Source organism: Chlorocebus sabaeus, chromosome 21, assembly GCF_047675955.1.
Source record: "Chlorocebus sabaeus isolate Y175 chromosome 21, mChlSab1.0.hap1, whole genome shotgun sequence".
NCBI classification, from domain to species: domain Eukaryota; kingdom Metazoa; phylum Chordata; class Mammalia; order Primates; family Cercopithecidae; genus Chlorocebus; species Chlorocebus sabaeus.
The window spans coordinates 119824624-119851299 of NC_132924.1; the positions used below are offsets into that span (position 1 = coordinate 119824624).

General features: G+C 37.6%; 1 protein-coding gene across 1 annotated transcript in view; it reads left to right on the forward strand.

Annotated features, from left to right (window-relative positions):
• Nucleotides 1-26676, forward strand: part of CNTNAP2 (contactin associated protein 2) — a 2242274-nt gene that overhangs the window by 618428 nt on the left and 1597170 nt on the right. The window contains exon 2 of the mRNA XM_073009464.1: nucleotides 14760-14870. Coding sequence (XP_072865565.1) covers nucleotides 14760-14870 — 111 coding nt within the window. The remainder of the gene's footprint in view (nucleotides 1-14759; nucleotides 14871-26676) is intronic.

Consider the following 26676-nt stretch of genomic DNA (forward strand, 5'->3'; position numbering starts at 1 on the left):
TTCACCTCTGTATCACTTCTAATTTACCTTTTTTTTTTTTTTTTTTTTTTTTTTTTGGAGACAGGGCTCTGGCTCTGTTCCCCAAGCTGGAATGCAGTAGCACAATCTCAACTTACTACAACCCTCCTGGGTTCAAGCCATCCTCCCACCTTAGCCTCCCAAGTAACTGGCACTACAGGCACACACTATCATGCCTGGCTAATTTTTGTATTTTTTGTAGAGATGGGGTTTCACCATGTTGGCCAGGCTGGTCTCAAACTTCTGAGCTCAAGCTATCTGCCTGACTCGTCTTCCCAAAGTGCTGGGATGACAGGTGTGAGCCACCACACCTGGAGACTTCTAATTTACATTACTGCATAATAGTGTTCAAGTTTCTAGAACATTCCTCCAATAATGGCTCCACCACACAGATGTCAATGTTTCGTTTCTCCTAAAATGTAGGTATAACCATATCATGTAACTACCCCCAATGAAGGAGGCGTTTCAGTGGTTTCTCACGGCCTACAGAATACAATTCATGTTTACTGTGTGACATTTACTAACCTGTGAAGTCTTGAGTCAAAGTTACCTAGATTCAAACATAATAGATATCCAATACAGATTTTTTGAAAGAAAAATGAGAGTATGCCAAACAGGATCAAATGAATAAGATTGTTCAGTTTGCCCTTGGCGTTCCTTTTTGTTCCTCTGTTTTGTAGATTCAATGATCATCACCCTCCATACATCCACTGTGCATTCATTCTGGGCACTGGTCACTGCCCCATATGCCAAGTAAACAGAAGCAAACAACACAACCCTTAGGTCCACCCTACTAGGGTTAATAACTCATGGTAGAGTCAGATATTAAACAAGTTAATACACAGATGAATGCAGAATTACTAATTGTCATAATTGTTTTAAAAAAAGAAAAGAAGTGTGTTCCCTGAAAAGAGAGGAAGGTAGACTAAATTTAGTATAAGCAATGGTGAACTCAGGGAAGCACTCGCCTCCTGAGATTTGATGTAGGACATGATCAGTTATGCAAGAGAAAACTGGGAGAAGAGCATTTTAGGCAGCGAGAACAAGTGTGTTTGCTTTGTTGTTGCTGCTGTTGTTTTTGTTTGTTTTTGTCTCATTCCTTCTCGAAGATGCTATACATTCCCATGTTTACACTTTATCGTGATATTGACTCTGTTGCCTGGAGTGCTCTTCTCTGTCATTTTATATGTAGTGGAATTGTTCTTATCATATCACGTTTTTGGTTTTTTTTAATATTAAAACTGTCCTTACCCCTTCAGGCAGAACTTACTTTGCATCCTCCCTTTATTCACTCCTTTCAATTGAAATTTTCCCATTGCTTATAGCGAACTGGGTAATTTATTTTTCTCTAGAAGACAAACCTTCTAGAAGGGGGATACAACTTCTTTATTCTATTCAATAGTAGGTCCTCTGTGTTATTGACATGAGGAGAAATGAATTCAGATTATTGGGAGACAAAGGGGAATATTTTTCAAGTCACCACTTCAAAGGATAGTATGTGACTCAAAATCTAAATATATTTAAGAAAGATATGGTTAAATAAATTAATGCTAGATTAACAGAAATTAAAATAATGTTGTTTTAATATAGATCCTTACTTTTTTTAAGACAAATTTATACGCAGGGGAATAAATATTCTCCAACTTATTTTCCTTGTTCATTGGAGACAAAAAGTTGATTTGGATTAGTTAGAATCAAAACCTGTTGTGACAGCCCTTATATAGAAATTTTAATAGAATCATGTCTGGATAGAAAATAACATGGTTTACATTAAACTTCCACTTTCAATCCAATAAGCTTGGCAAAATATCACATTTTCTCTTGTTGGAGGCTTCCATTCTTTGAATGTTTCTAAAGCCCAACTCCTAGAATCCCTGGCCGGGCATGGTGGCTCATGCCTGTAATCCCAGCACTTTAGGAGGCCAAGGTGGGAGGATCACAAGGTCAAGAATTCGAGATCAGCCTGGACAACATGGTGAAACCCTATCTCTACTAAGAATACAAAAATTAGCCGCACGTGGTGGTGCATGCCTGTAATCCCAGCTACTTGGGAGGCTGAGGCAGGAGAATCGCTTGAACCCAGGAAGCAGAGGTTGCAGTGAGCCAAGATCACACCACTGCACTCCAGCCTGGGTGACAGAACAAGACTCCATTTAGGGAAAACAAAAAACAAACAAAAAAAGAATCCCTGTAGTAGTCTATTCTCACACTACTATTAGAGACATACCTGTGCCTGGGTAACTCATAAAGCAAAAAGATTTAATGGACTCACAATGCCACATGGCTGGGGAGGCCTCATAATCATGGTAGAAGGTGGAGGAGGAGCAAAGTCATGTCTTACATGGTGGCAGGCAAGGGAGTGTGTGCAGGGAAACTCCCCTTTATAAAACCTGCGGGTTTCATGACACTTATTCACTATCATGAGAACAGCACAGGAAAGACCTGACTGCATGATTAATTACCTCCAACTAGGTCCCTCACATGACATGTGGGAATTATGGGAGCTACAGTTCAGATGTGATTTGAGTAGGGACACTGCTAAACCATGTCAATCGCCTACAAAGCCCAGCAAAGCTGGCTTCCATTGTAGTCTTCTGCAGTCTCTCTGGCCACTTTCCTTCCTGTTTACCTCATGCTTCTGCTCCATCCTCACTGGCCTCCTAGGACCCTTGAACATACCCACTTTGTTCCTGCTACTGAGCCCTTTGACTTGGGTTTGTTGTGCTAGAATCAGTGCTCCACAGATATCAGATAACCCTATGGCTTTTTTTCTCTTTTCCATTAAGTTCTGCTAAAAATGATACCTTATCAATAAGGCCTTCTAAAACCTCTAATTTCAAGGATATTTATCCATTCACTAATCATCTTCCTGTCATGCCCTATTTTCCCTATAATTAACACCATCTGAAATACTATGTATTTTTTAATTATTTACTATAATATAAAACTAGGTTGTTTACTGTTGTCCCCCAACTGTAGGCACTCTATAAATCATCATTGAAGGAAATACATATTATCTCTGCACTCAGCATCACTGGGTAGTTAATACTATTTATTTTTCAAATGTTATAAAATCAGTATATGTTCATTGAAGTTTTTCCAAGCTGTAGAAAATAGAAGAAAATGAAAGTCAAGAATTATCTAGCAATCAGTACGGTACCATGATTGACATTTTGTTTTACATATTATTTTAGTCATTTCTTTACCTATATCTATTTCATAAAATGAAGATCATATTATAAATACTATTTTATAGACTACTTTTTTAGTCTACCATGCCATAAACATTAATCAATTGAATAAGGATTTTTCTACAGCTTCACCCTTGCTGGTTCTAGAGTGCTCCATTATTCACTCTGTATGTCTTGAATGCATGGCCTAATCTGAAGTTACTTAAGCCAAGTACACTGGGAAGATGCTTACCTACAGCACTTAGTTATTTAAAGCTAAGTGGGTTAAGTAGTCTAGGAAATAGACTTAGTTGTCAATAAGTACATTGCTTATTGTTAAATACTAACTTTCAGTTAACCAGTTAATGAAACCAGATAGTCAAAAATTGCAATAATTACCAGTGGGCCAATAAAGTACAATTCAAATGAGCCCTGCCCTTAGGAAGATTGTCAGTCAAAGCTTTAAGAGTACTCAAGTTCATTTAGTCATATTGCAGTTGATCTTGATGATCTTCAGATTATTGGTTTATTAAAAGTTCTAGGTAGCTTGACCTTCTTATGAGACTGTAGAATTTGAGTTAAAAAAAGAAAAGTCTACTGTCACCACTGTGTTAGAGATTAAAACCACTGCCTAGCTCCTGGGTGGTGATTCAATTTTTGAATACTGTTTCCTTTTGTTGCACGAAGTTATTAAATTCAAACTTGAATTTGTTTTCCAGATTACACCAAGGGTAAAAATTGTTTTATATTATTTTGTATTGTAGAGGTTTTTTTTTTCTTTTAAATTAGAAGATCAACTTCGAGGAGACAAAAGCTTAATTAAAAAAAAAAGCCTCACAAATCTATTTCATTTCCAGTATATTACAGTTCAGTAGATAATTTGAAACTGATTCATCTGTTATACCATCTGTCGGAAATATGCTGCAGCTGTTAAATGTCCAGCAAAATTTGAACTACGTCTCGAAGTAATTTGCCCTTGGTAGATGCAGACAGACAATTTTTTATTTGATTTACAACCAAGATTCCTCCAAACATGACTGATTTTCTAGCTATACTACTTTAATTTCATTATTATTTTTAAACATAGCTATTAGACAAACCAAAAAGGAAAATGAAAGAAACCTGAACTAATTTTTAAGATTAAAAATATTGAATTTATTCATTGCCATAAGCTATTAAAATTGCATTGATTGTGTTCAATATTTTTCAAACTATATGAAGAGTTCCTACTGTGTGCTCTACATTCTGCATATTGGGAAAGAAAAGAAGTTCTCTTCCTCAAGAGAGGATCATCGGCAGAGAAATCAACATATAAACCAATATTGATCATAATAGACTTTCAATGATACAGAATGAAAATATTAGGAACACCAAAATCTTATGTTCTTTTTAGGACTAAAAATAGGTGTAAAAGAGCTAACTCACAATAGTCAATAGCTTCAAGTCTCAAAAAACTCATTTGCTGGAGCCAAGATATTTAAAAAGTTCTAGAGTCATGTACTGTACTGATGAGTTAGACAAACCTTCTATATAATTCAGGGGTTCCAAATTGCAAGTCATTTTAAGTTGTTGAAGATCAGAGGTGATATTTCTTATGTGGGATATAGTGAAGTAGATCTATGTGTCAGATCATGGGATGAAGCCATTTCTCTTTTGCAATGCAGATTTTAAAATGGAAAATACAAAAATATATCTTGGAAGCTAAACAGATGAAGTGAACACATCTCAGTAGTCAAAACTAGGAACCACTTTGCCTTGCTTGATTTTAGATGGATTTATTTCTTATCATTGTCAGTAAGTCATTGATTCAACAGCTCTCTGTAAGGTTGTGCTGTGCTGCATGACAGATTTTGAGGCTCTGGGAATACAGAGTGGACAAGTCGGGCACCTGCCTTCCTCTCATGGTATTTATAGTCCAATCAACAAGAAAAGTGATAAATTAAAAACAAACTAGATAATTTCAGATTGTGGTGGATACTGTGAAACAAAACAAGACAGTGTGATAGAATAGCAAGCAGTGTCTCAGGAGAATGAAAACAGGAATTGAGTTGGTTAATTTAGATGTACTGGTCAGAAAAAGTGAAGGTGGTATTTGAGTCAGAATCAGAGTGGAAAGGAACCAGCTCTTTGAGACCTGGTACAGAGAATTTTAGCTGGAAAGCAGAGAGGATGGAAAGGCCTTTGTGCAAGGGTGTGCTTAGTGTGTCTGAAAGAGAGAGGAGAGTGAATCTAGAGCTTAGTGACCCAGAGAAGGAGTGAAATAAAATAGCGCCAGAGATATCTTCAGGGCCAGACCATCTCAGACCCAGTGGAGCTTGGATTTTGTACTAAATAAGAGGGGAAGCCATCAGGAAGTCTTCAGGGCATGGCAAAATCTAATGCCCAGTTTAAAAAAATACATCTGACAACTGTGAAGAAAATAGATTGTAAGGAGATAAAGATTGAAGCAGGAAATAAGTGCCCAATAAATATTTATTGAATGAATAAATGAAATAAAGTTGATGTATTTTGCTGAGGCTATTCAATGTAGGCATATCCATTAAATTGCTGATCATATATGGGTTTCTCTGAGAACATCTATTTAAAACTGTAGAAACCTGTTTCTTTCAGTTAAAAGATGTGGGTCTGATTTGGCACAGAAAATATTGAAATTGCTGCAATATTATTATACAGGGTAACATTTCACATAAATTCTTGGAATCAAAATGAGAAGTGGTGAGAACAATTTGACAACGTCAATATTATTAGATCTGCATAGCCCAATGCAACGTGTACGATTTTACATGAAGTCACTATAGAAGCCATTTGTCCCAGAAAACTAGATTTCAAAAGTACAGGCCTTATAATCGGGTACAATTTGTCTTTTGTCCTGACTTGAATATCCTTTAGCTGTGAGATCTGAAGCCTCCTCATCTATAAAATGGTAATACTACCCATCTCAGCGGGTTACTGTGATAACTCAATGAGATGACCCGCTGAAAATATTTCCCTGTCTATCACATAAGTATTCAATAAATGATTGCTATTACTATCAGTTGATTTGTTGATTGTGGTTTAATGATCTCTGCCATCTGTATATTCATCATGGTCCAGATTGGAAGGTTTGAGATGGGAGGTGGGAAGGCTGCCTCATTCGTGCTCACCACTATAATGCCTATGGCAGCACGTTGGGTTTTGTCTCATTAAATGGAAAATGAAATAAAAGAGTAAATGGGGTCACCTCTATCTAGTAGGAAACAAGAGAGATATAGTAAAAAGAAAAAAGGCAGGCAGATGAATTTATTTTATTCACTTAGGAATTTCCGCTATGTGTCAGATAAGGTATGTCCAATCAGTTGATTTCATTCCAATTCCATTATCTTTAGCTTTTTCCCAAATTAGCATTTGATGACAAACTAATTGTACTTCTCTTCATGGTCCTTCTCTTTGATAAGTTCTTTTGTGAACTTATTTATAGACTCTATGAGAAAATAATTAATTCTCAATGCGATTATATGACCCGTTTTAGCAATGATCTAGCACTCTCGTATTTTCTGTGCAAAGTTAGTTACCTCTGCCACACACAGCCTAATGTAAATAATAAAAGGTCTCTAATGTAAAATTAAGTATATAAAATGAAGCTATATTTGTATGGGAATTTTTTTTTTTTTTTTTTTTTGAGACGGAGTCTCACTCTGTCGCCCAGGCTGGAGTGCAGTGGCCGGATCTCAGCTCACTGCAAGCTCCGCCTCCCGGGTTTACGCCATTCTCCTGCCTCAGTCTCCCGAGTAGCTGGGACTACAGGCGCCCGCCACCTCGCCTGGCATTTTTTTGTATTTTTAGTAGAGATGGGGTTTCACCGTTTTAGCCAGGATGGTCTCGATCTCCTGACCTCGTGATCCGCCCGCCTCGGCCTCCCAAAGTGCTGGGATTACAGGCATGAGCCCCCGTGCCCGGCCGGGAATTTCTATGATAGATCAGTAAGTGAAAAGGTATGTAAAAGGCCATATTGTAAATGTTTTTTGTTTGTTTGTGTGTGTATCTAAATATCTGTTACGTTAAATGTTGCATCTGTGTATATGTACTATGAAGACTAGTAGTAGCGATGACTTCTATGGATTATTAGGTTCTGTCTTTAACTATATTGTATGAAATTCTACAGGAGCAAGAGAAAGATGTCTTATTTTCCATAGCAAAGAGTAGTCCAGGGAAGCTGGAGCAAGAGATACACAAAAGCAATGTATGAACCATAAAAATGGGAGGAAAATATGGTATAAGTGAAGATATATAAGATGGATTGAGGCCGGGCGCGGTGGCTCACGCCTGTAATCCCAGCACTTTGGGAGGCTGAGACGGGCGGATCACGAGGTCAGGAGATCGAGACCATCCTGGCTAACACGGTGAAACCCCGACTCTACTAAAAATACAAAAATTAGCCGGGTGCGGTGGCAGGCACCTGTAGTCTCAGATACACGGGAGGCTGAGGCGGGAGAATGGCGTGAACACCTCCAGCCTGGGCAACAGAGCGAGACTCCGTCTCAAAAAAAAAAAAAAAAAAAAAAGATAGATTGAGTAGCAGTCAATGGGTTTTTTGCCCTAAGAAGGAGCATACATTTTTATAGCATATTTCTATAACTCTGAATGTTTAACCATTGATTTTATATTGTTATGATTTAAAAATCGAGAACAACAGGGTCAAAACAGGAAGAGGACTTTTGAAATAATGGAAAAACTAAGGAACTTTGGGTAAGATAGGATTAAACAAGTTGCCGAAATTTATGTTGCTAGGAATAAACTCTAAATATTTTGACTCTAAGGAGCATACTGCTACCTCTGAAAGTCACACCTTTCACCAAAAAATCGTAATTATACCATGTTAAGTTAAAAAATGTTGACCCTCAACTATGTCCAAATATTTATTATAAATATTGGAAGAGAATATCATATTCTGTTTCTTGTACTTCCTACACGTTATTAAAGAAAAGTGTGTTATGTGACAATTAGAAAATGTAAAATATAAATTAAATTTAGTCAAAATTTGGCTTGCAGGCATCAGGAGTAATTTAAGAAGCTCTGGCCAAACCTCCCAACAAACGTGCGTTCTGCTTTCCATTCTGCCTTGTTCCTTATGACTAAAACTATCTTGAATTACAAGCTGAATGACAAGCTCTTCTCTGGCTTCCCAGGTAGCACAGCGGTTCCTCAAACGATCTTTTGTCTTCCCCCTCATGTCCATTTCGGGGTCTGGTGTCCCATCTCAGTGCTCCAGGACTGCACCTTGCCTTCTGCTCCTGAGTGTCCCAATGCTGTCTGCCCTCCCACATTTCTGCCCGTCATTAGTTATTGCATTAGCTGGTGACCCTGAAATGGACATCAGGGGGAAGATAAAAGACCTCTTGGAGGAACCGCTGTGCTGCTGATGATGGAAAGGAATAGTCATAACATGTGATACAGGGTAAATGTGCAGGTAGAGGTAGAGTAGCTCCAACTTCAAAAGGTAGAATTTGAGTGTATATTTAAGACCACAGAGTGATGTGTTCAACTCAGAATGTGCCTTTTGCCATGGATTTTTTCCTAACATAAAAATCAGGATGTTATTGCTAGAATTTCTATTCAGCTAGCACTGTCTCGTTCTTGAGTCATTTGTTGTTTTTAGTTGTTTTCCTCCATTAGATCTATTTGAAGTGTTATAGCTTAAACATATATTGTTTTGTGAAAAATTTTCAGACAGTATATTTCAGCAAAGATGCATTTGAAAACCATACTCTCGTGTCAATTACATATATTCTGAAGTCCTTTAATCTTGTAAACTCCTGCCAGTATCCCTTGCCAATAGCCAAACCTCTCAACTGTATCTTTTAGGTAAAGGGCAACAGCTATTTCATGTCTATTTGCCAATAATTTCCTCTGCTCCAGCTTGAGTTAGTACAGAATTCTTACAGCTAGTCTGCCTTCGTGATTGACTGAAATTGTGTGAAAATAAAACTCAAGGCCCATCTGCTCTTCTAGTTTTCATCCAAGATTCCCTGGAAGGGAAGTGCACTGGAGACCAAATATTTGCCATCGCTGTGTATGGCTGTAGTTTTGGAAGACATCCCAGTATGGGAAAACACAATACCAGATTATTTCAAATGTTAGTTCTCTTTTTCTCTCTCTCCTTCCCTCCTTTACTATTATATAAAAATTCTAACTTTCTCCAGGGATTTGCCTGATTGCCTAGTATTTAATGTCTGCAGGAGATTGAGATACATGTTTTAGCACAACAATAATGCAGACTTTTTAGAATGCATAATGAGTAATAACCATTATTACAGTTGGAAATAAAAATGGATAGTATATTGTAATAGTCAGTATGGCAATATGTGCTTGCATGGAATGCCGCTACAACCATCTCTGGGAAATTTCAACTTCATTGTGGCCTCTTTCATGTTGCTTGAGGTGTTCCCTTTTTCTAAAATTTCCTTAACCCTCTTTCCACCTACCTGTAATCTCTAATTTCTTCAGATTCTATGTTATTTATATGGTATCTGACACTCTAAGTTATCATTAATCATTCTAATTCCTAAGTTCCTTCAATATTTGTTATACTAGATAAGAGGTTGGGAAACTTACTCTGTAAAAGCTCAGATAGTAAATAGTTTAGTTTTGTGGGCCATATGATATCTATTGCAATATTCTACTGCTGTGTGAAAGTCATCAGAGACAACACATAAATGCATGATGTGTAACTGTGCTCCAATAAAACTTTACTTACAAAAGCAATCTGTGGGCCGGGTTGGGCCTGCAGGCCATAGTTTGCTAACTCTTGATGGTTGACACTATTTTGGAGTTTTCAGAGCTTGAGAGAAACTTAGTTAAATTTCCTCATGTTACTTGTGTGTCACCTGTAGGAAAGGGGTTCATTGACATATTCAAGGTCACACGTTTATGATGGAGCTAATGAGCAACTCAACTAATTATGAGGTCTAATGAGCAACTCAACTAACAACAACCCTACATTTCTAGTTTGTGACTTTTAGTATTTCATTTTCTTCTAGTTAGTATTGAATTTTAAACCATTTTGTATTACTCTTTCGTTACTTCATGTTTAATTACTTTTTGTGGATTCATTTATTACTGCCACTTATGGAGGAATAGACCATATATCTTTATATGTATGTGTGCATATATACAAATGGAATGTAGCAAAGTCGAATTTTATATGTATCTATACACACACACACACATATAATCTGTCTGAAGTAGTGAAAACAGCAAAATGCAGTGTAAGATCTCAATAAATATTCGTGATTAATGTCCTCCAGGAGAAAATACAGTAATTGTTGCATTTTTTTGCTTAGTAATATGATTATAGATTATGTTTTAATTTGGAAGAATGTGAGATTGCTAGTGCTTTACATTCTGATAATAATTTTGCAGTCACATTTTTTAAAAAAGTGCTTATTTGCCTGGGTCTTCACTAATCTCAATTTAATTCTAATTGTTATTCTGAATAATTACATAATTTTTTCAAATCATTACTTAATTTATAAATTTTTTTAAAATTGATTTTTATTTGATTTTTTAAATTAGCAAAAAATGTAAAATTTGATATTCAGATGATCAATTTGTTACAGAAGTCAATTTGTTTAATGTAATAACTCTAAACTATATTATGGCTTTATAAATGCTACATTTAAATTCCAAATTTAAATTAGCTATTGGATCATTTAACCAGTTATCAACTTAGTTTAATTACATTCAATGCAACCATATCTAGGCATTGGATATTCAGTTTTAGAAAAAATGTGTCGTGCATTATTATCAAGTGTGAGCTAGCCTGACTGAGCAGGTATGAACTAGAAAAAAGTTTTCCTAGCATGGTCCTGCTGATTTCTAACATAGCTTTCTTCCTCATTTTCTTCATATTTCTACTCAAATACTACCTGATCATGTTGTCAAGGCTTGCCTTGAGAAGTCAGCATAAAATAGCAATTCTCTTCCTCTCCACCTCACCCCCATTCCCTGCCCACTGTTTTATATTTAATGTTCCTTGTTAGTATTAATTACCAAAAGATACCATAAATTTACATTTTTTTGTTGTTGGGATGTTTCTTCCCACTAAAACATAAGCGCTACAAGGGCAGGGCATTGTTAATTTCGCCTTCAGCTGACGTCAGTGCTTGGCACAACATAGACACCTGATGCATATTTAAATGAATGAAATGAACATGAGTGAATGTTAGCACGTTTCTAATATAATGAGAACATTAGAAAGAATGTTTACTCCAATTAGAGGCAACACTTATCTCAAAAATTATAAAAAGGTGTGATCAAATGTATCAGAAAGTAGGAAAATCAAGGATGTATATTTGTGCCCACTTATAGCTAAACAAAGTAGTTGTTTTTGATTAATATGAAACCCATCAGTTTAGATGATAGCTTTGTGAATTGATACTTTTAAAACAAATTTTATGTTCTTTACATCCTTTTACATTTAACTTTCTGGGGAACTTATTTATACACACATGTCATATTTCCCAGAGGCACTTGCAGTATAACTAAGAAAAATAAGAAATTTTAAAAATATTATATGAAGATGGGTTTGTTCATTTTAATTTCCAATTTGTATACAATTGAGTGGTGAGATAATAAATAATAATTCATTTCTCCAGTATCATTGGGGACTTCACTTAAGTGAATTTACAAGAAAATTAATTTATTCTTTCTGTTGCTAAGTTATTTTTGCTTATAAATTTCTGAGAGAGAAACCATTTTTGAATAGATAGAGAAAAATTTTCTGTCTTATTAAACAGAGTTCTGAGCATAAACATTTGTTGGAAATTTAAGACCACCACTCTAAAAATTAAGTGTTGTAGCGTGTTATAACATGAGATCATGCTTCCGACTCTTTGAGGTTCATTGGGTTTAGTACATTCATTCATTTATCCTACAAATGTTTTCAGAGTACGTGCCAAGTACCATTGTTCAGATTACTGGAGAGTAAGCATTAGGCCAACTATCTAAAACTTCATTTCCGATAGAGCTTTCTGTCTAGTGGGAGAGAAAGGCAACAAAAAATTAAATGAATAACAACATAACATGTCAGGTGGTGCTAAGTGTTATGACAAAAAATAAAGCAGGGTGTGAATACAGAGACTGATGGCAACAAAATGCTGGGTGAACTACCAAAGCCTGTCTGCAGTGGCAAAGGTGACATTGAGCAGAGACCTGTGACAAGAGAGGATAGTTGGACTAGTAATTGCAAAGCCTTACAGCAGGGGCAGGCTTGTTTTTAAAGGAAAAGGAGGGGCCAGGCTCGGTGGCTCACACCTCTAATCCCAGCACTTTGGGAGGACAAAGCGGGCAGATCGCGAGGTCAGGAGATCGAGACCATCCTGGCTAACATGGTGAAACCCTGTCTCTACTGAAAATCCAAAAAAAATTAGCTGTACGTGGTGCCACGTGCTTATAATTCCAGCTACTCAGGAGGCTGAAGCAGGCAAATCGTTTGAACCTGGGAAGCAGAGGTTTCAGTGAGCCGAGCTCGCACCACTGCACTCCAGCCTGGGTGACAGAGCGACACTCTGTCTCAAAGAAAGACAGAAGAAGAAGAGGAAAGGGGCCATGGTGCTAGACAGGAATAGACAAGGACCTGGGGAAAGAGATGAGAATAGTGCTGTGGCCATCATAGGCCACTGGGTGGCAGGGTGGCAGGGGTTGGTTGGGGGGTACTTCAAACGGTATGCCAAGTTGAGAGCAGGAGCCAGAGAACAATTTGAATATAGCAGCCACATGTTCACTTACAGTTTAAAAAGTGTTTCTTCAGCTGCTGCAGACAGAACTATAGCAGAGTGAGAGGGGAAGCAGGAAGACCACAGTCTTTTGTAACAGAGAGCTCTGGAAGCTGTGTGTGCACGATCTGTAGCTATGGAGTTGAAGTGAGGCAGTAGGACTTGGAACATCCCAGTATCAGAAGACATAGCCCTCCATACCATCTCCCAGTGAGGGAGGGTAGACTCAGAACAGTCCTGGCCACGTTAACATTAGAAGCACTTAGGCATTGGCAAAATGAGAAAGATCCATCAAAGGAATCAGAGAGCAAGCAGCTAATGAGAAAAAAGAGAAAAAAAAATGTTAATGACTTTATAAAAGCCAAGTGCAGAAAGTGTTACAAATAGAATTGAGGTATCGCCCGGTTCAAGTGCAGTTGATTGGTTGAGTATGATGGGAACTGATTAATTTTTCTGTCAGTAATAATTTTCAAGTTGGTGATTATTCTGTCTTTACTTGCTGATGTCTCGTTCGTTCTTTGTTTCTTTCTCTTTCTTTCTCGTTCTCTCTTTCTTTCTTTCTTTCTTTCTTTCTTTCTTTCTTTCTTTCTTTCTTTCTTTCTTTCTTTCTTTCTTTCTTCCTTCCTTCCTTCCTTCCTTCCTTCCTTCCTTCCTTCCTTCCTTTCTTCCTTTCTTCCTTTCCTTCTTTCCTTTCCTTTCCCTCCCTTCCTCCCTTCCTCCCTTCCTCCCTTCCTCCCTTCCTCCCTTCCTCCCTTCCTCCCTTCCTCCCTTTCTCCCTTTCTCCCTTTCTCCCTTTCTCCCTTTCTCCCTTTCTCCCTTTCTCTCTTTCTCTCTTTCTCTTTCTTTCTTTCTTTCTTTCTTTCTTTCTTTCTTTCTTTCTTTCTTTCTTCCTTTCTTCCTTTCTTCCTTTCTTCCTTTCTTCCTTTCTTCCTTTCTTCCTTTCTTTCCTTTCTTTCCTTTCTTATGGTGTTTCTCTCTTGTTGCCCAGGCTGGAGTATAGTGGCATGATCTTGGCTCACCGCAACCTCTGCCTCCCAGGTTCAAGGAATTCTCCTGCCTCAGTCTCCCGAGTAGCTGAGATTACAGGGATGCACCACCATGCCCAGTTAATTTAGCATTTTTAGTAGAGACAGAGTTTTTCCATGTTGGTCAGGTTGGTCTTAAACTCCCAACCTCAGGTGATCCACCCGCCTCGGCCTCCCAAAGTGCTGGGATTACAGGCGTGAGTCGCCGCTCCCAGTCTCTTTTTTCTATTCTAGTAGGAACACGTAACATGAGATCTGCCTTGATAAGTGTGCATGATTATCTAGAGGTACAATATTGCACACCAGATCTCCAGAACTTAGTCATCTCACATAACTGAAATTTTATACATGTTGGTTAGCAACTCCCCATTTCTTGGTCTTTTGACTTTGGTAGGAGTCCTCTTTGTCTTTCCTCCTCCAACCTTAGTAATTCCAGTGCTCTGTTCCTATAATGTATAAATACCTGAAGATTTCCAGGAGATGCCCGATACCAAAGCTTATTACAGGAACAAGCTCAATTTTACTGATGATTCTCAGATACAAGGCTGAAGTGAAGTCCTTCAGAGTGATGCACTTTGCCATGGTTTTCTGTTTGAGTATCAGGGTTATATAAACTCCTCCTGTGTTACATTATATTTTGGATAACAGAAGTGCCTCAATTCCTTTGCTAAATATTGTTCCAAAGACTTATAAAAGACATACCAGATTCAATGATTATTTTAACTAACACATACCAATAATTATTTAGAAATTGTTATTGAGTGTCTCTCTCCCTCTCTGTCTTTTGTTTTCAGAAAAATGTGATGAGCCGCTCGTCTCTGGACTCCCCCATGTGGCTTTCAGCAGCTCCTCCTCCATGACTGGTAGTTATTCTCCCGGCTATGCCAAGATAAACAAGCGAGGAGGTAAGCCAAATTTTGATTCATTTATCAATAAACATGTTAAATAAGAACATGTTTTATTTACAGCCATATATATATATAATATATATAAACTCACACAACAGATGTTGGCAGACACCAGAAATCATTCTTGCCACTTCTATTAAAAGATCCATAGAAACCATTAACCTGTCATGTAATCTCCATTGGGGAATAACATAGGAAAACTTAGGCTGGAAGTGAGAGATACTAAGTCAAAATGGAAGACATTTTGAAGTTGTCCGGGATAATAAAGTCGAAATGGCATAAACATTTAGAGTTAAAATTCCTATTAATCAGAAAATCATTTAGAAAGATGTAAAAAGGAATCGATTCCCACAATGTGTACAGTGTATTAAAAAGAGCACTTTGTATTTACTGTATATTAATGTAAAAACTTAGTTCCTATTGAAAATGCAAATGACCCTTATAATTTTTCCTCCAGTACCCAGAAAATCTGTGTGAAAAATAGTTAGATATATGCAACTACAATGTGAATTCTTGATCTTAAATCATGGTATTTGTTAGTAACTGGAAGTTTCTAATTTTCTAGCAATTCACTGAGAGTAAAAGAACATAATTAAGGACAGAGGCAAAACACTTTTGCTTCAAAGGAACACTGGTACAAATATCAGCAAATGGCAACTTAAAAAGGAAAGAAACAATATTGTCTTAGATAAATATGAATCAACAAACAAAGACCATGACGTTTAATTCAGTAAAACAGGAATGATGGTTGACACGGGCTTCAGTGGAGAGGGATTAAAATTAGAGATAATCTGTTAAAAGGTACGAAGTTTTAGTTAGACAAGATGGATAAGTTTTGGATATCTATTGTGCAGCATGGTGAGTGTAGTTAATAATATGTTGCATGCTTGAAAATTGCTAAGATAACAGCTTTTAAGTGGTCTCACCATTTACAAAAAATAACTGTGTTGTGATGGATGTGTTAATTATCTTGAATTAGTTATTTCACAATACATATATCAAAACACCATGTTGTATACTATAATATATACATTTTTTGTGATTGCACCTTAATAAAGCTAAAGGAAACTAAGAAATGTGAAATCATAAAACAATCTAGAATCAACCAATTCTAGAAATAAAAAAAAAATAAAAGGGAATGAATATAGGAGGAAGCAAGGAAGGGAATAAGGGAGAGAAGGGGAAAGGGAGGGAGGGAGGGAAGAAGGAAGGAAGGAAGGAAGGAAAGAAGGAAGGAAGGAAGGAAGGAAGCAGGAAGGAAGGAAGGAAGGGAAGGAGGAAGGGAGGCAAGGGAGGCAAAGAAGGGAAGGAGGAAGGGAGGAAGGGAGGAAGCATGGAAGGAAGGAAGGAAGGAAGGAAGGAAGGAAGGAAGGAAGGAAGGAAGGAAACAAAAATGAAAAAACAGGAGGAAACCCAAAAGAAAAACAAGAAGAAGAAAAAATAAAGGGAGGAAGAAAAAATATTGCATCATAAAAGAAAGGCTTATCAGATTTAGAAAGACCAAAAAAGAGAAGAAAATAGATAAGAAAAAACTAGCCTAGTGTATACAGAATAATATATAAGGTATTCACAGAAGTATGAAGAGGTCTCAGTTAGTAAAAAGACTTGGTGAAAAAGTGATACACAAGCAAAGGTAGAGGAACTTGACAAAAATGCAGCTTTCGTGTAACATTAGTATATATTAGCTCATTTTTATAACCTGATATTCATCAGGCTATGGACATGAGAGACTTGTTGAGTTACTATAAGTTATCAAAAATTCTGCATAATGATGTTGAAGTAATATAAATTTTATTTCTCTCTCATAAAAGTCATTGGAAACAGCTATTTAAAAATGAATATAGACAGAAAAACATGAAACAAGGGACTGGCCGTACCTAAAAGGTATACAGACCTTCCCAGTACTAGGAAATCTAGGACAAAATATGAACAAGATATACCATATAATTCTGGTCCCAAGAGAATGTACTGTTCCCTAAAAGAAGTGCCATAATACCAAGAGACATAAAGCACCTGTGAGGAATGGAAGCAGAGTCAGAAAATGTTGCTTTCAAAAGCTTTGAGTGAAAATATGACTGAAGAAGATGATTTGCTAGTAAATTTGGGCAAGTCAGGTTCTATCATGCAAACAGCACTTCAGGAATACAAATGAGACAATCTAGTCACCAATGAGAAAATGGAAAGTGCACAATAAAGAAACTGTGGCCACATGACTGGTGTTGAGCAAGGAACCCATTTCCATATACGACCTCAACTAAACAATGCAGGTGCTATAGTTGTAGGAGACAGTATAGATGTTATAGGCACAGAAATTTAAAAGTGTCAATTATGGGAATTAGAGAGATGTGGATATTTTTTCTTTCTAACCTTTCAGAGCAGCAGGCTACCAGATGCTGAAACTCCAGGTACAAATTTATTTTGCCTTTGATTTTTTATGGGAATTAATATCTTTTACAAAATATATATATAGAGAGAGAGATAGATTTTTTGTTCTCATTTAATTCTAGAAAAGTTAAATTATTTGACTTAGGATTGTCTTGGAGATGCGGGCTCTTTTTTGGTTCCATATGAACTTTAAAGCAGTTTTTTCCAATTCTGTGAAGAAGCTCATTGGTAGCTTGATGGGGATGGCATTGAATCTATAAATTACCTTGGGCAGTATGGCCATTTTCACGATATTGATTCTTCCTATCCATGAGCATGGTATGTTCTTCCATTTGTTTGTGTCCTCTTTGATTTCACTGAGCAGTGGTTTGTAGTTCTCCTTGAAGAGGTCCTTTACATCCCTTGTAAGTTGGATTCCTAGGTATTTTATTCTCTTTGAAGCAATTGTGAATGGAAGTTCATTCCTGATTTGGCTCTCTGTTTGACTGTCACTGGTGTATAAGAATGCTTGTGATTTTTGCACATTAATTTTGTATCCTGAGACTTTGCTGAAGTTGCTGATCAGCTTAAGGAGATTTTGGGCTGAGACAATGGGGTTTTCTAAATATACAATCATGTCGTCTGCAAACAGGGACCGTTTGACTTCTTCTTTTCCTAACTGAATCCCCTTGATTTCTTTCTCTTGCCTGATTGCCCTAGCCAGAACTTCCAACACTATGTTGAATAGGAGTGGTGAGAGAGGGCATCCCTGTCTTGTGCCAGTTTTCAAAGGGAATTTTTCCAGTTTTTGCCCATTCAGTATGATATTGGCTGTGGGTTTGTCATAAATAGCTCTTATGATTTTGAGGTACGTTCCATCAATACCGAATTTATTGAGCGTTTTTAGCATGAAGGGCTGTTGAATTTTGTCAAAAGCCTTTTCTGCATCTATTGAGATAATGATGTGGTTCTTGTCTTTGGTTCTGTTTATATGCTGGATTATGTTTATTGATTTGCGAATGTTGAACCAGCCTTGCATCCCAGGGATGAAGCCCACTTGATCATGGTGGATAAGCTTTTTGATGTGCTGCTGAATCCGGTTTGCCAGTATTTTATTGAGGATTTTTGCATCGATGTTCATCAGGGATATTGGTCTAAAATTCTCTTTTTTTGTTGTGTCTCTGCCAGGCTTTGGTATCAGGATGATGTTGGCCTCATAAAATGAGTTAGGGAGGATTCCCTCTTTTTCTATTGATTGGAATACTTTCAGAAGGAATGGTACCAGCTCCTCCTTGTACCTCTGGTAGAATTCAGCTGTGAATCCATCTGGTCCTGGACTTTTTTTGGTTGGTAGGCTATTAATTGTTGCCTCAATTTCAGAGCCTACTATTGGTCTATTCAGGGATTCAACTTCTTCCTGGTTTAGTCTTGGAAGAGTGTAAGTGTCCAGGAAATTATCCATTTCTTCTAGATTTTCCAGTTTATTTGCGTAGAGGTGTTTATAGTATTCTCTGATGGTAGTTTGTATTTCTGTGGGGTCGGTGGTGATATCCCCTTTATCATTTTTAATTGCGTCGATTTGATTCTTCTCTCTTTTCTTCTTTATTAGTCTTGCTAGTGGTCTGTCAATTTTGTTGATCTTTTCAAAAAACCAACTCCTGGATTCATTGATTTTTTGGAGGGTTTTTTGTGTCTCTATCTCCTTCAGTTCTGCTCTGATCTTAGTTATTTCTTGCCTTCTGCTAGCTTTCGAACGTGTTTGCTCTTGCTTCTCTAGTTCTTTTAATTGCGATGTTAGAGTGTCAATTTTAGATCTTTCCTGCTTTCTCTTGTGGGCATTTAGTGCTATAAATTTCCCTCTACACACTGCTTTAAATGTGTCCCAGAGATTCTGGTATGTTGTATCTTTGTTCTCATTGGTTTCAAAGAACATCTTTATTTCTGCCTTCATTTCGTTATGTACCCAGTAGTCATTCAGGAGCAGGTTGTTCAGTTTCCATGTAGTTGAGTGGTTTTGATTGAGTTTCAAACTGCTTTAAAGTTCATATGGAACCAAAAAAGAGCCCGCATCTCCAAGACAATCCTAAGTCAAAAGAACAAAGCTGGAGGCATCACGCTACCTGACTTCAAACTATACTACAAGGCTACAGTAACCAAAACAGCATGGTACTGGTACCAAAACAGAGATATAGACCAATGGAACAGAACAGAGTCCTCAGAAATAATACCACACATCTACAGCCATCTGATCTTTGACAAACCTGAGAGAAACAAGAAATGGGGAAAGGATTCCCTATTTAATAAATGGTGCTGGGAAAACTGGCTAGCCATAAGTAGAAAGCTGAAACTGGATCCTTTCCTTACTCCTTATACGAAAATTAATTCAAGATGGATTAGAGACTTAAATGTTAGACCTAATACCATAAAAATCCTAGAGGAAAACCTAGGTAGTACCATTCAGGACATAGGCATGGGCAAAGACTTCATGTCTAAAACACCAAAAGCAACGGCAGCAAAAGCCAAAATTGACAAATGGGATCTCATCAAACTAAAGAGCTTCTGCACAGCAAAAGAAACTACCATCAGAGTGAGCAGGCAACCTACAGAATGGGAGAAAATTTTTGCAATCTACTCATCTGACAAAGGGCTAATATCCAGAACCTACAAAGAACTCAAACAAATTTACAAGAAAAAAACAAACAACCCCATCCAAAAGTGGGCAAAGGATATGAACAGACATTTCTCAAAAGAAGACATTCATACAGCCAACAGACACATGAAAAAATGCTCATCATCACTGGCCATCAGAGAAATGCAAATCAAAACCACAATGAGATACCATCTCACACCAGTTAGAATGGCGATCATTCAAAAGTCAGGAAACAACAGGTGCTGGAGAGGATGTGGAGAAATAGGAACACTTTTACACTGTTGGTGGGATTGTAAACTAGTTCAACCATTATGGAAAACAGTATGGCGATTCCTCAAAGATCTAGAACTAGATGTACCATATGACCCAGCCATCCCATTACTGGGTATATACCCAAAGGATTATAAATTATGCTGCTATAAGGACACATGCACACGTATGTTTATTGCGGTACTATTCACAATAGCAAAGACTTGGAATCAACCCAAATGTCCATCAGTGACAGATTGGATTAAGAAAATGTGGCACATATACACCATGGAATACTATGCAGCCATAAAAAAGGATGAGTTTGTGTCCTTTGTAGGGACATGGATGCAGCTGGAAACCATCATTCTTAGCAAACTATCACAAGAACAGAAAACCAAACACCGCATGTTCTCACTCGTAGGTGGGAACTGAACAATGAGATCACTTGGACTCGGGAAGGGGAACATCACACACCGGGGCCTATCATGGGGAGGGGGGAGGGGGGAGGGATTGCATTGGGAGTTATACCTGATGTAAATGACGAGTTGATGGGTGCAGCACACCAACATGGCACAAGTATACATATGTAGCAAACCTGCACGTTGTGCACATGTACCCTACAACTTGAAGTTTAATAATAATAAATTAAAAAAAAAAAAAAAAGAAAAGTTAAATTATTTTATCTTTGCTTTAATATAATAGAAGATACCACTTTACATCATTTAGAGCTAGTTATGTATTTATCTACTCATATAGAGAGAGTCAGATATCTGATATTAAGCTTCCAAAATGTTGATATATTTTTTAACTTGGATACTGGGATTTGAGGAGTGTCTTTACTTTCCTTATAGTAGTTTTGTCTGTAGTTTGTAGAATATATATTTATATCTGATAGCTAGCTACGTAGGTAGGTAGGTAGAGAGAAATAGAATGCATTTCCAGAAAGACAGATGTTTCAAAAGCAAAAAGCTATAAAACAAAAGTTACAGTTTCTTAACTGTGTGACCCGAAGTTCATCTCTTTTGGACTATTGATATACTGGATTGTCATAAATTAGGGTGAAATTCTCATGTTGGGAAAGAGAGTGTTGTCTGTCCTATAGATATAGGTTTACACTGTGCTGTAGCCCATTTTATCAACATTTGTTACGTGGGGAGGTGCAGCCACGTACTTTTTGACTCCTAAAGACTGCTTTGCTTATCAGGTTATGCTGTCCATAAGGACATATAACTCGCCTTCCCCAACCCTCTCATTTTTGCTCCCTAATTTTTACGGATGGTGAGGTAACTAAGCTATATCTTCACCCTTTGTGCTGCTCTGCCTCTGCAGGTACAGACAAGACATATATGTGTAGGGCTTAACCCTTGTTGGCCATGTGAGTATGGGGCAAGGGAACTAGCATGAGAAACGAAGGTTATAGCCTCTCCAAGGATAAACAAAAAGAAAGTCATATATAGTTGTTATAATAGAAAACATTTTTTTTTTTTTAGGGTCTCACTCTGTTGCCTGGGCTGGAGTGCAGTGGCATGATCTGAGCTCACTATGAGCTCCACCTCCTGGGTTCAAGTGATTCTCCTGCCTTAGCCACCCAAGTAGCTGGGATTACAGGAGAGTGCCCACCATGCCCAGCTGATTTTTGTATTTTTAATAGAGAAGGGGTTTTGCCATGTTGGCCAGGTTGGACAACAAAATATTTTATTCCACTCTAAAATTTATATGCAAATGCCCTTGGGAGAAGAGACATGTAGGGTGAAATTCATGATAATATATATGTGGCTAATAGCCTGCATTGAGAGAAAAGAGATTTTTTTCTTTAAGTATAGCATGATGTTATATATCTGGAAGATATAAAGACGACAGATAATTCCAAGCAGAAAAAAAATACATGAGCATTACAGAATCCAGGAATGTTGGAGATACATTTTCTTAATTTACAAGTGGCAAGAGTCATCTGATACACTATATAAGCATCTGAAAGTGAGAAGATCATATACTAACAGAAGAATATAAGAATGTAACCTACTAATTATACAAATGCTGAAAAGAACAAATTCAGTTGAGCATTATGTTGATAAACATTGGCTTTAAGTTTTATTATTTACTTAAATGATATTCCTAAAATACATTTTGGAAAGAGACTTCATAAATACATAGAAAAGCACCGTATAAATGCAAATATTCAGATGACAGATTGTCACAAATTCATGAAATTGAATTTAGTTTATAGGTCTCCACAATACAAATCCATCTGCTATAATCTTGATGTCAGGGACCAGTACATGGCAAAAGTGGGGAGGAAATGTGACGTTTAAATGAAAAATTCATGTGTAATTCTAACATGTCTTTTGGAGCCCACTGCTTTTAGTTTGTTGATGCTGTTGTTTTGTATCAATGCCTTATTCCTGTGATCTGTGTACTGATTTATCCCCACGTTTTTAATCCATTGAAAGCTTGTGTCATTCTGAGTTAATGGCAGTTAGATGTGTTACTCTTTCCAAGGTTAGCACAGATACAAAACCTTTGAAAGTCTGAAACAGTGTATCCCTTACCTTATTTTTAATATAGAATTTTATAGATTATACACTGCTTTCATCTGTGCTTTAATTGTTTCTCAATCTTCATAACAACCTGGTTAGAAAGAATGGTAAGTTAGAGATGCCAATCAATTCTTCTGCCAAACTTTCAACCTTGTACTTCATATGCTGTTTATAGAAACCAGCCCTTTTCTCCTGCCAGAGACACAGCCATCCACCACATGGCTCAGGTCTCCCTCCACTACCACAGAGGCTAAGCGAGAACACCTGATCTCAACGGATGCTATTAGAATCTCTCTGCTTTGTTATGTGACATCATTTTGGGAACCCAGGGGACTACTGGGGAAACCATAACAGGCTATGTGTAAACTAGAAAGAGAGAAGAGGAGAGCAGATGCTGGGGAAGAAGGGAAGGCATGAGGCTGGGGCACCTGCACGGAGAAGGACGAATCAAGCTCTGGTTTCACTCACGGCCTCGTTCAGGCCCCTGTTTCCAGCTGGCTTAACTTCTGACTGCATTTCAGCTTGAGTCTCTGAGATTATCATTCCACTTCTAATAGTCACCTCCTCCTGTCTGAGCTCATTCAAGTTTTTCTTCCTAGTTACTAAAGGACTTTTGGTCTTAAAGAAAACACAAACAAAAACTAGTTATTATCCCCATTTTACAAATTCAAATAATACATATAGAAACCCCAAAATACATCATTCGGTTCTAAGGTAGCATAGTTAGGGAGCAATGGCACAGGAAGAGGGACACGAATCCATGTCTTCTGCTGGAACCCGACGCTCTTTATATGTGATTATGTCAGATGAGGCAACATCAGTGCTACCTTTTTTAATTAGTCCAATGATGGGGCCTAAAGTGAGTTTGAAGGTTTCAGTCAAGTTCCATGTATTTATGCTTATATAGCCAGAGAAACCCAGTCATGCAAGCTCAGCATTTCCCAACTAATGTAGATCCTGAATAATTTTCTTCCTTTTCACCTTCCTGCCACTTATTTTTACTTAGTAGATGCTTCTAAGAATCTTGTTTGTTGCTTCCTCAAAGACGTTTCCTCCTATTTATTTTCCCTGAGTAGTTTCTCCCATTTTAAGAATGTGTCATCTTCTCTCTTAAACCAGAGGGCAGAAGGTTGTGGTGGTGATGTTGCTTTCAAGTCAGTTTTCCTCTATTTCCTTCAGCAGGGAGAACACATTACACCTGCAGGCCACATAATTAATAATCACTTATCAAAGGAGTATGTGAATAACAGATGTTTGGAGAGACTGCTAGAATAGATCTCTTGAAGTTCCTACTCGCATCTTAAAGAGAACCACAGTCCTTACCTTTCCTTAAAAGATACCACTTTATACTAGAATGATTTCTAATCTTTTGGGTATATACCCAGTAATGGGATTGCTGGGTCACATGGTATTTCTGGTTCTAGATTCTTGAGGAATTGCCACCCTGTCTTCCACAATGGTTGAACTAATTTACACTCCCACCAACAGTGTAAAAGTGTTCTTACTTCTCTACATCCTGACCATCCTGACCAGCATCTGTTGTTTCCTGACTTTTCTTTTCTTTTTTCTTTGAGACAGAGTCTCACTCTGTCACCCAGGCTGGAGTGCAGTGGCATGATCTCAGCTCACTGCAAGCTCCGCCTCCTGGGTTTACGCCATTCTCCTGCCTCAGCCTCCCGAGTAGCTGGGACTACCGGTGCCCGCCACCACACCTGGCTAATTTTTGTATTTTTAGTAGAGATGGGGTTTCACTGTGTTAACCAGGATGGTCTCGATCTCCTGACCTCGTGATCCATGTTTCCTTACTTTTTAATGATCACCATTCTTACTGGCATGAGATAGTATATCATTGTGGTTTGATATGCATTTCTCTAATCACCAGTGCTAATGAGCTTTTTTTTCATATGTTTGTTGGCCACAAACCAACCCAAATGCTCATAAATGACGGACTGGATAAAGAAAATGTGACACACATACACCATGGAACACTATGCAGCTATAAAAAAGAATGAGTTCATGCCCTTTGCGGGGACATGGATGAAGCTGGAAGTCATCATTCTCAGCAAACTAACAGAGGAACAGAAAGCCAAAAACCGCATATTCTCACTTATAAGTGGGAGTTGAACAATGAGAACACATGGACACAGGAAAGGGAACATCACACACCGGGGCCTGTCGGGGGTGGAGGGCAAGGAGAAGTAGAGTATTAGGAGAAATACCTAGATGACAGGTTGATAGGTGCAGCCAACCACCATGGCACATGTATACATACCTATGTAACAAAACTGCATGTTCTGCACATGTATCCCAGAACTTAAAGTTAAAAAAAAATTCACTAAAGCCATAGTTTCCAGTTTAATTTTTAAAAATTAACATAAAAAGACACCACTGAAGTTAATAATCGCCACCATGCCTTGATGCCACAGCTTGCTCAGATAATCACTGTAGGCTGGTGTCATTTTCCACTTCCTGTTGGCCAAGAGGAAGTTCTAGTGATTAGCAGGACTCCAGCCTCTTCCCTAGGTAACACTTGCATACACACGTCCACCTCCAGAAACATGATGGGCTGCCTCTTACAGGTGCCCAGGCAGCTCAGCAAACAGTAATGGCTACTCTTGAGAAATCCATTGTTCCTACTACTCCTAGAAAGAAAAATTTTCCCTTTTTTCCACTCTCAATCCTGTTGTCCCTGAGTTACATTTTTAAAACACCTTCTTTCTCTCTGCTTTTTCTTTGTTCTCCTCTTTTTGCCTTTAAATATTAGAATGATCTGTCACAACTAATTAAATCTAGAACTGCAGCAGATACACTATAAACTGGGAATGGAACCACAGTGCGTCCATGAGGGCATGGTCTGTCTGTGTGGCCTAGCGCCTCCTGCTGGTGCTCTTCTGCTGTCTCTAGTCCCTTAGTACTCCTTTGTTATGTACATATAACCCACTCATGACAGCCTGAATCTGCCACAGTAGGCAGTATTCTTAACCTTAATTAGGAAGCTTTTCTCTTAGAATATAACGTTAAGGCTTAAATTATGAAGTAAAGTTCCCAACTGATGAGCTTCTCCCCTATTTTTGCAGCTTCCATTCCAATATTTTTCTTTTCCTTTGCTAGCCTCTACCATGTAGTACTTTTAAAAATTTGCTCCTTTTCTCACTCACAGATAATTCATTATTACTTAAGTATGAAGTAATCGGTGAAGTGTTACCTCTCTTAGGACTATTTGCCTTTTAAAAGCACATCCTTGGAAGCAGAAAAATTCAAAGAACTGGTTTTCTAATGGGGCATTTCAGGATATTTGACATTCCTATTTTGGCTGGTCATACTTCTTCATCTTCAAATGACTCTCCTGGAAACACCTGCTGATTTTGTTGGCTCTGAGGCAGCGCTGAGCAGTAAAAGGAGAGTGGCTTATATTCACGCATAACTAAGTTCCAGTACTGAGCTGACCAAAGACAAGTATGGGATTAGTCAATTATTTAAATGTATTGCATCTTGGTTTCCTGATTTCTATGATTACTATATCTGAACGAGGATATAGTAATGATAAAGGATATCATATGGAATAATTTGTCATCTGAGTCAGGCACTTTTGACATTGAAAGAGAGTATCATTAATAGTTACACGAAGGTAATCCTGGAAGTATTGTCCCTCTACTTATAGTTTAAAATAAAATCAGTTATACTATTTAGCAGAGCTATCGTGAAGGTTAAAAGAAACAATTTACACAAACGATGTTACATTGAAATATTAGTCTCTTTTCCATAAGTTACTCCCAGCTTCTAAAAACAACACTATAGATAACAACATTTTAACGCAAGGATTGAATTAAATACTTTTGTCATTACAAAGATGATGTCTCCTTAAAAAAATATTGTTCTAATTTGTGTATTTGCCAATGTGTGTGTGTTTCCCCCATTATCATCTAAGACAAAATATTACCATAATAATTTAAAAATTGGTAAAATAATATTTTTAAAAATTTCAATATTTTGGGGGTATAAA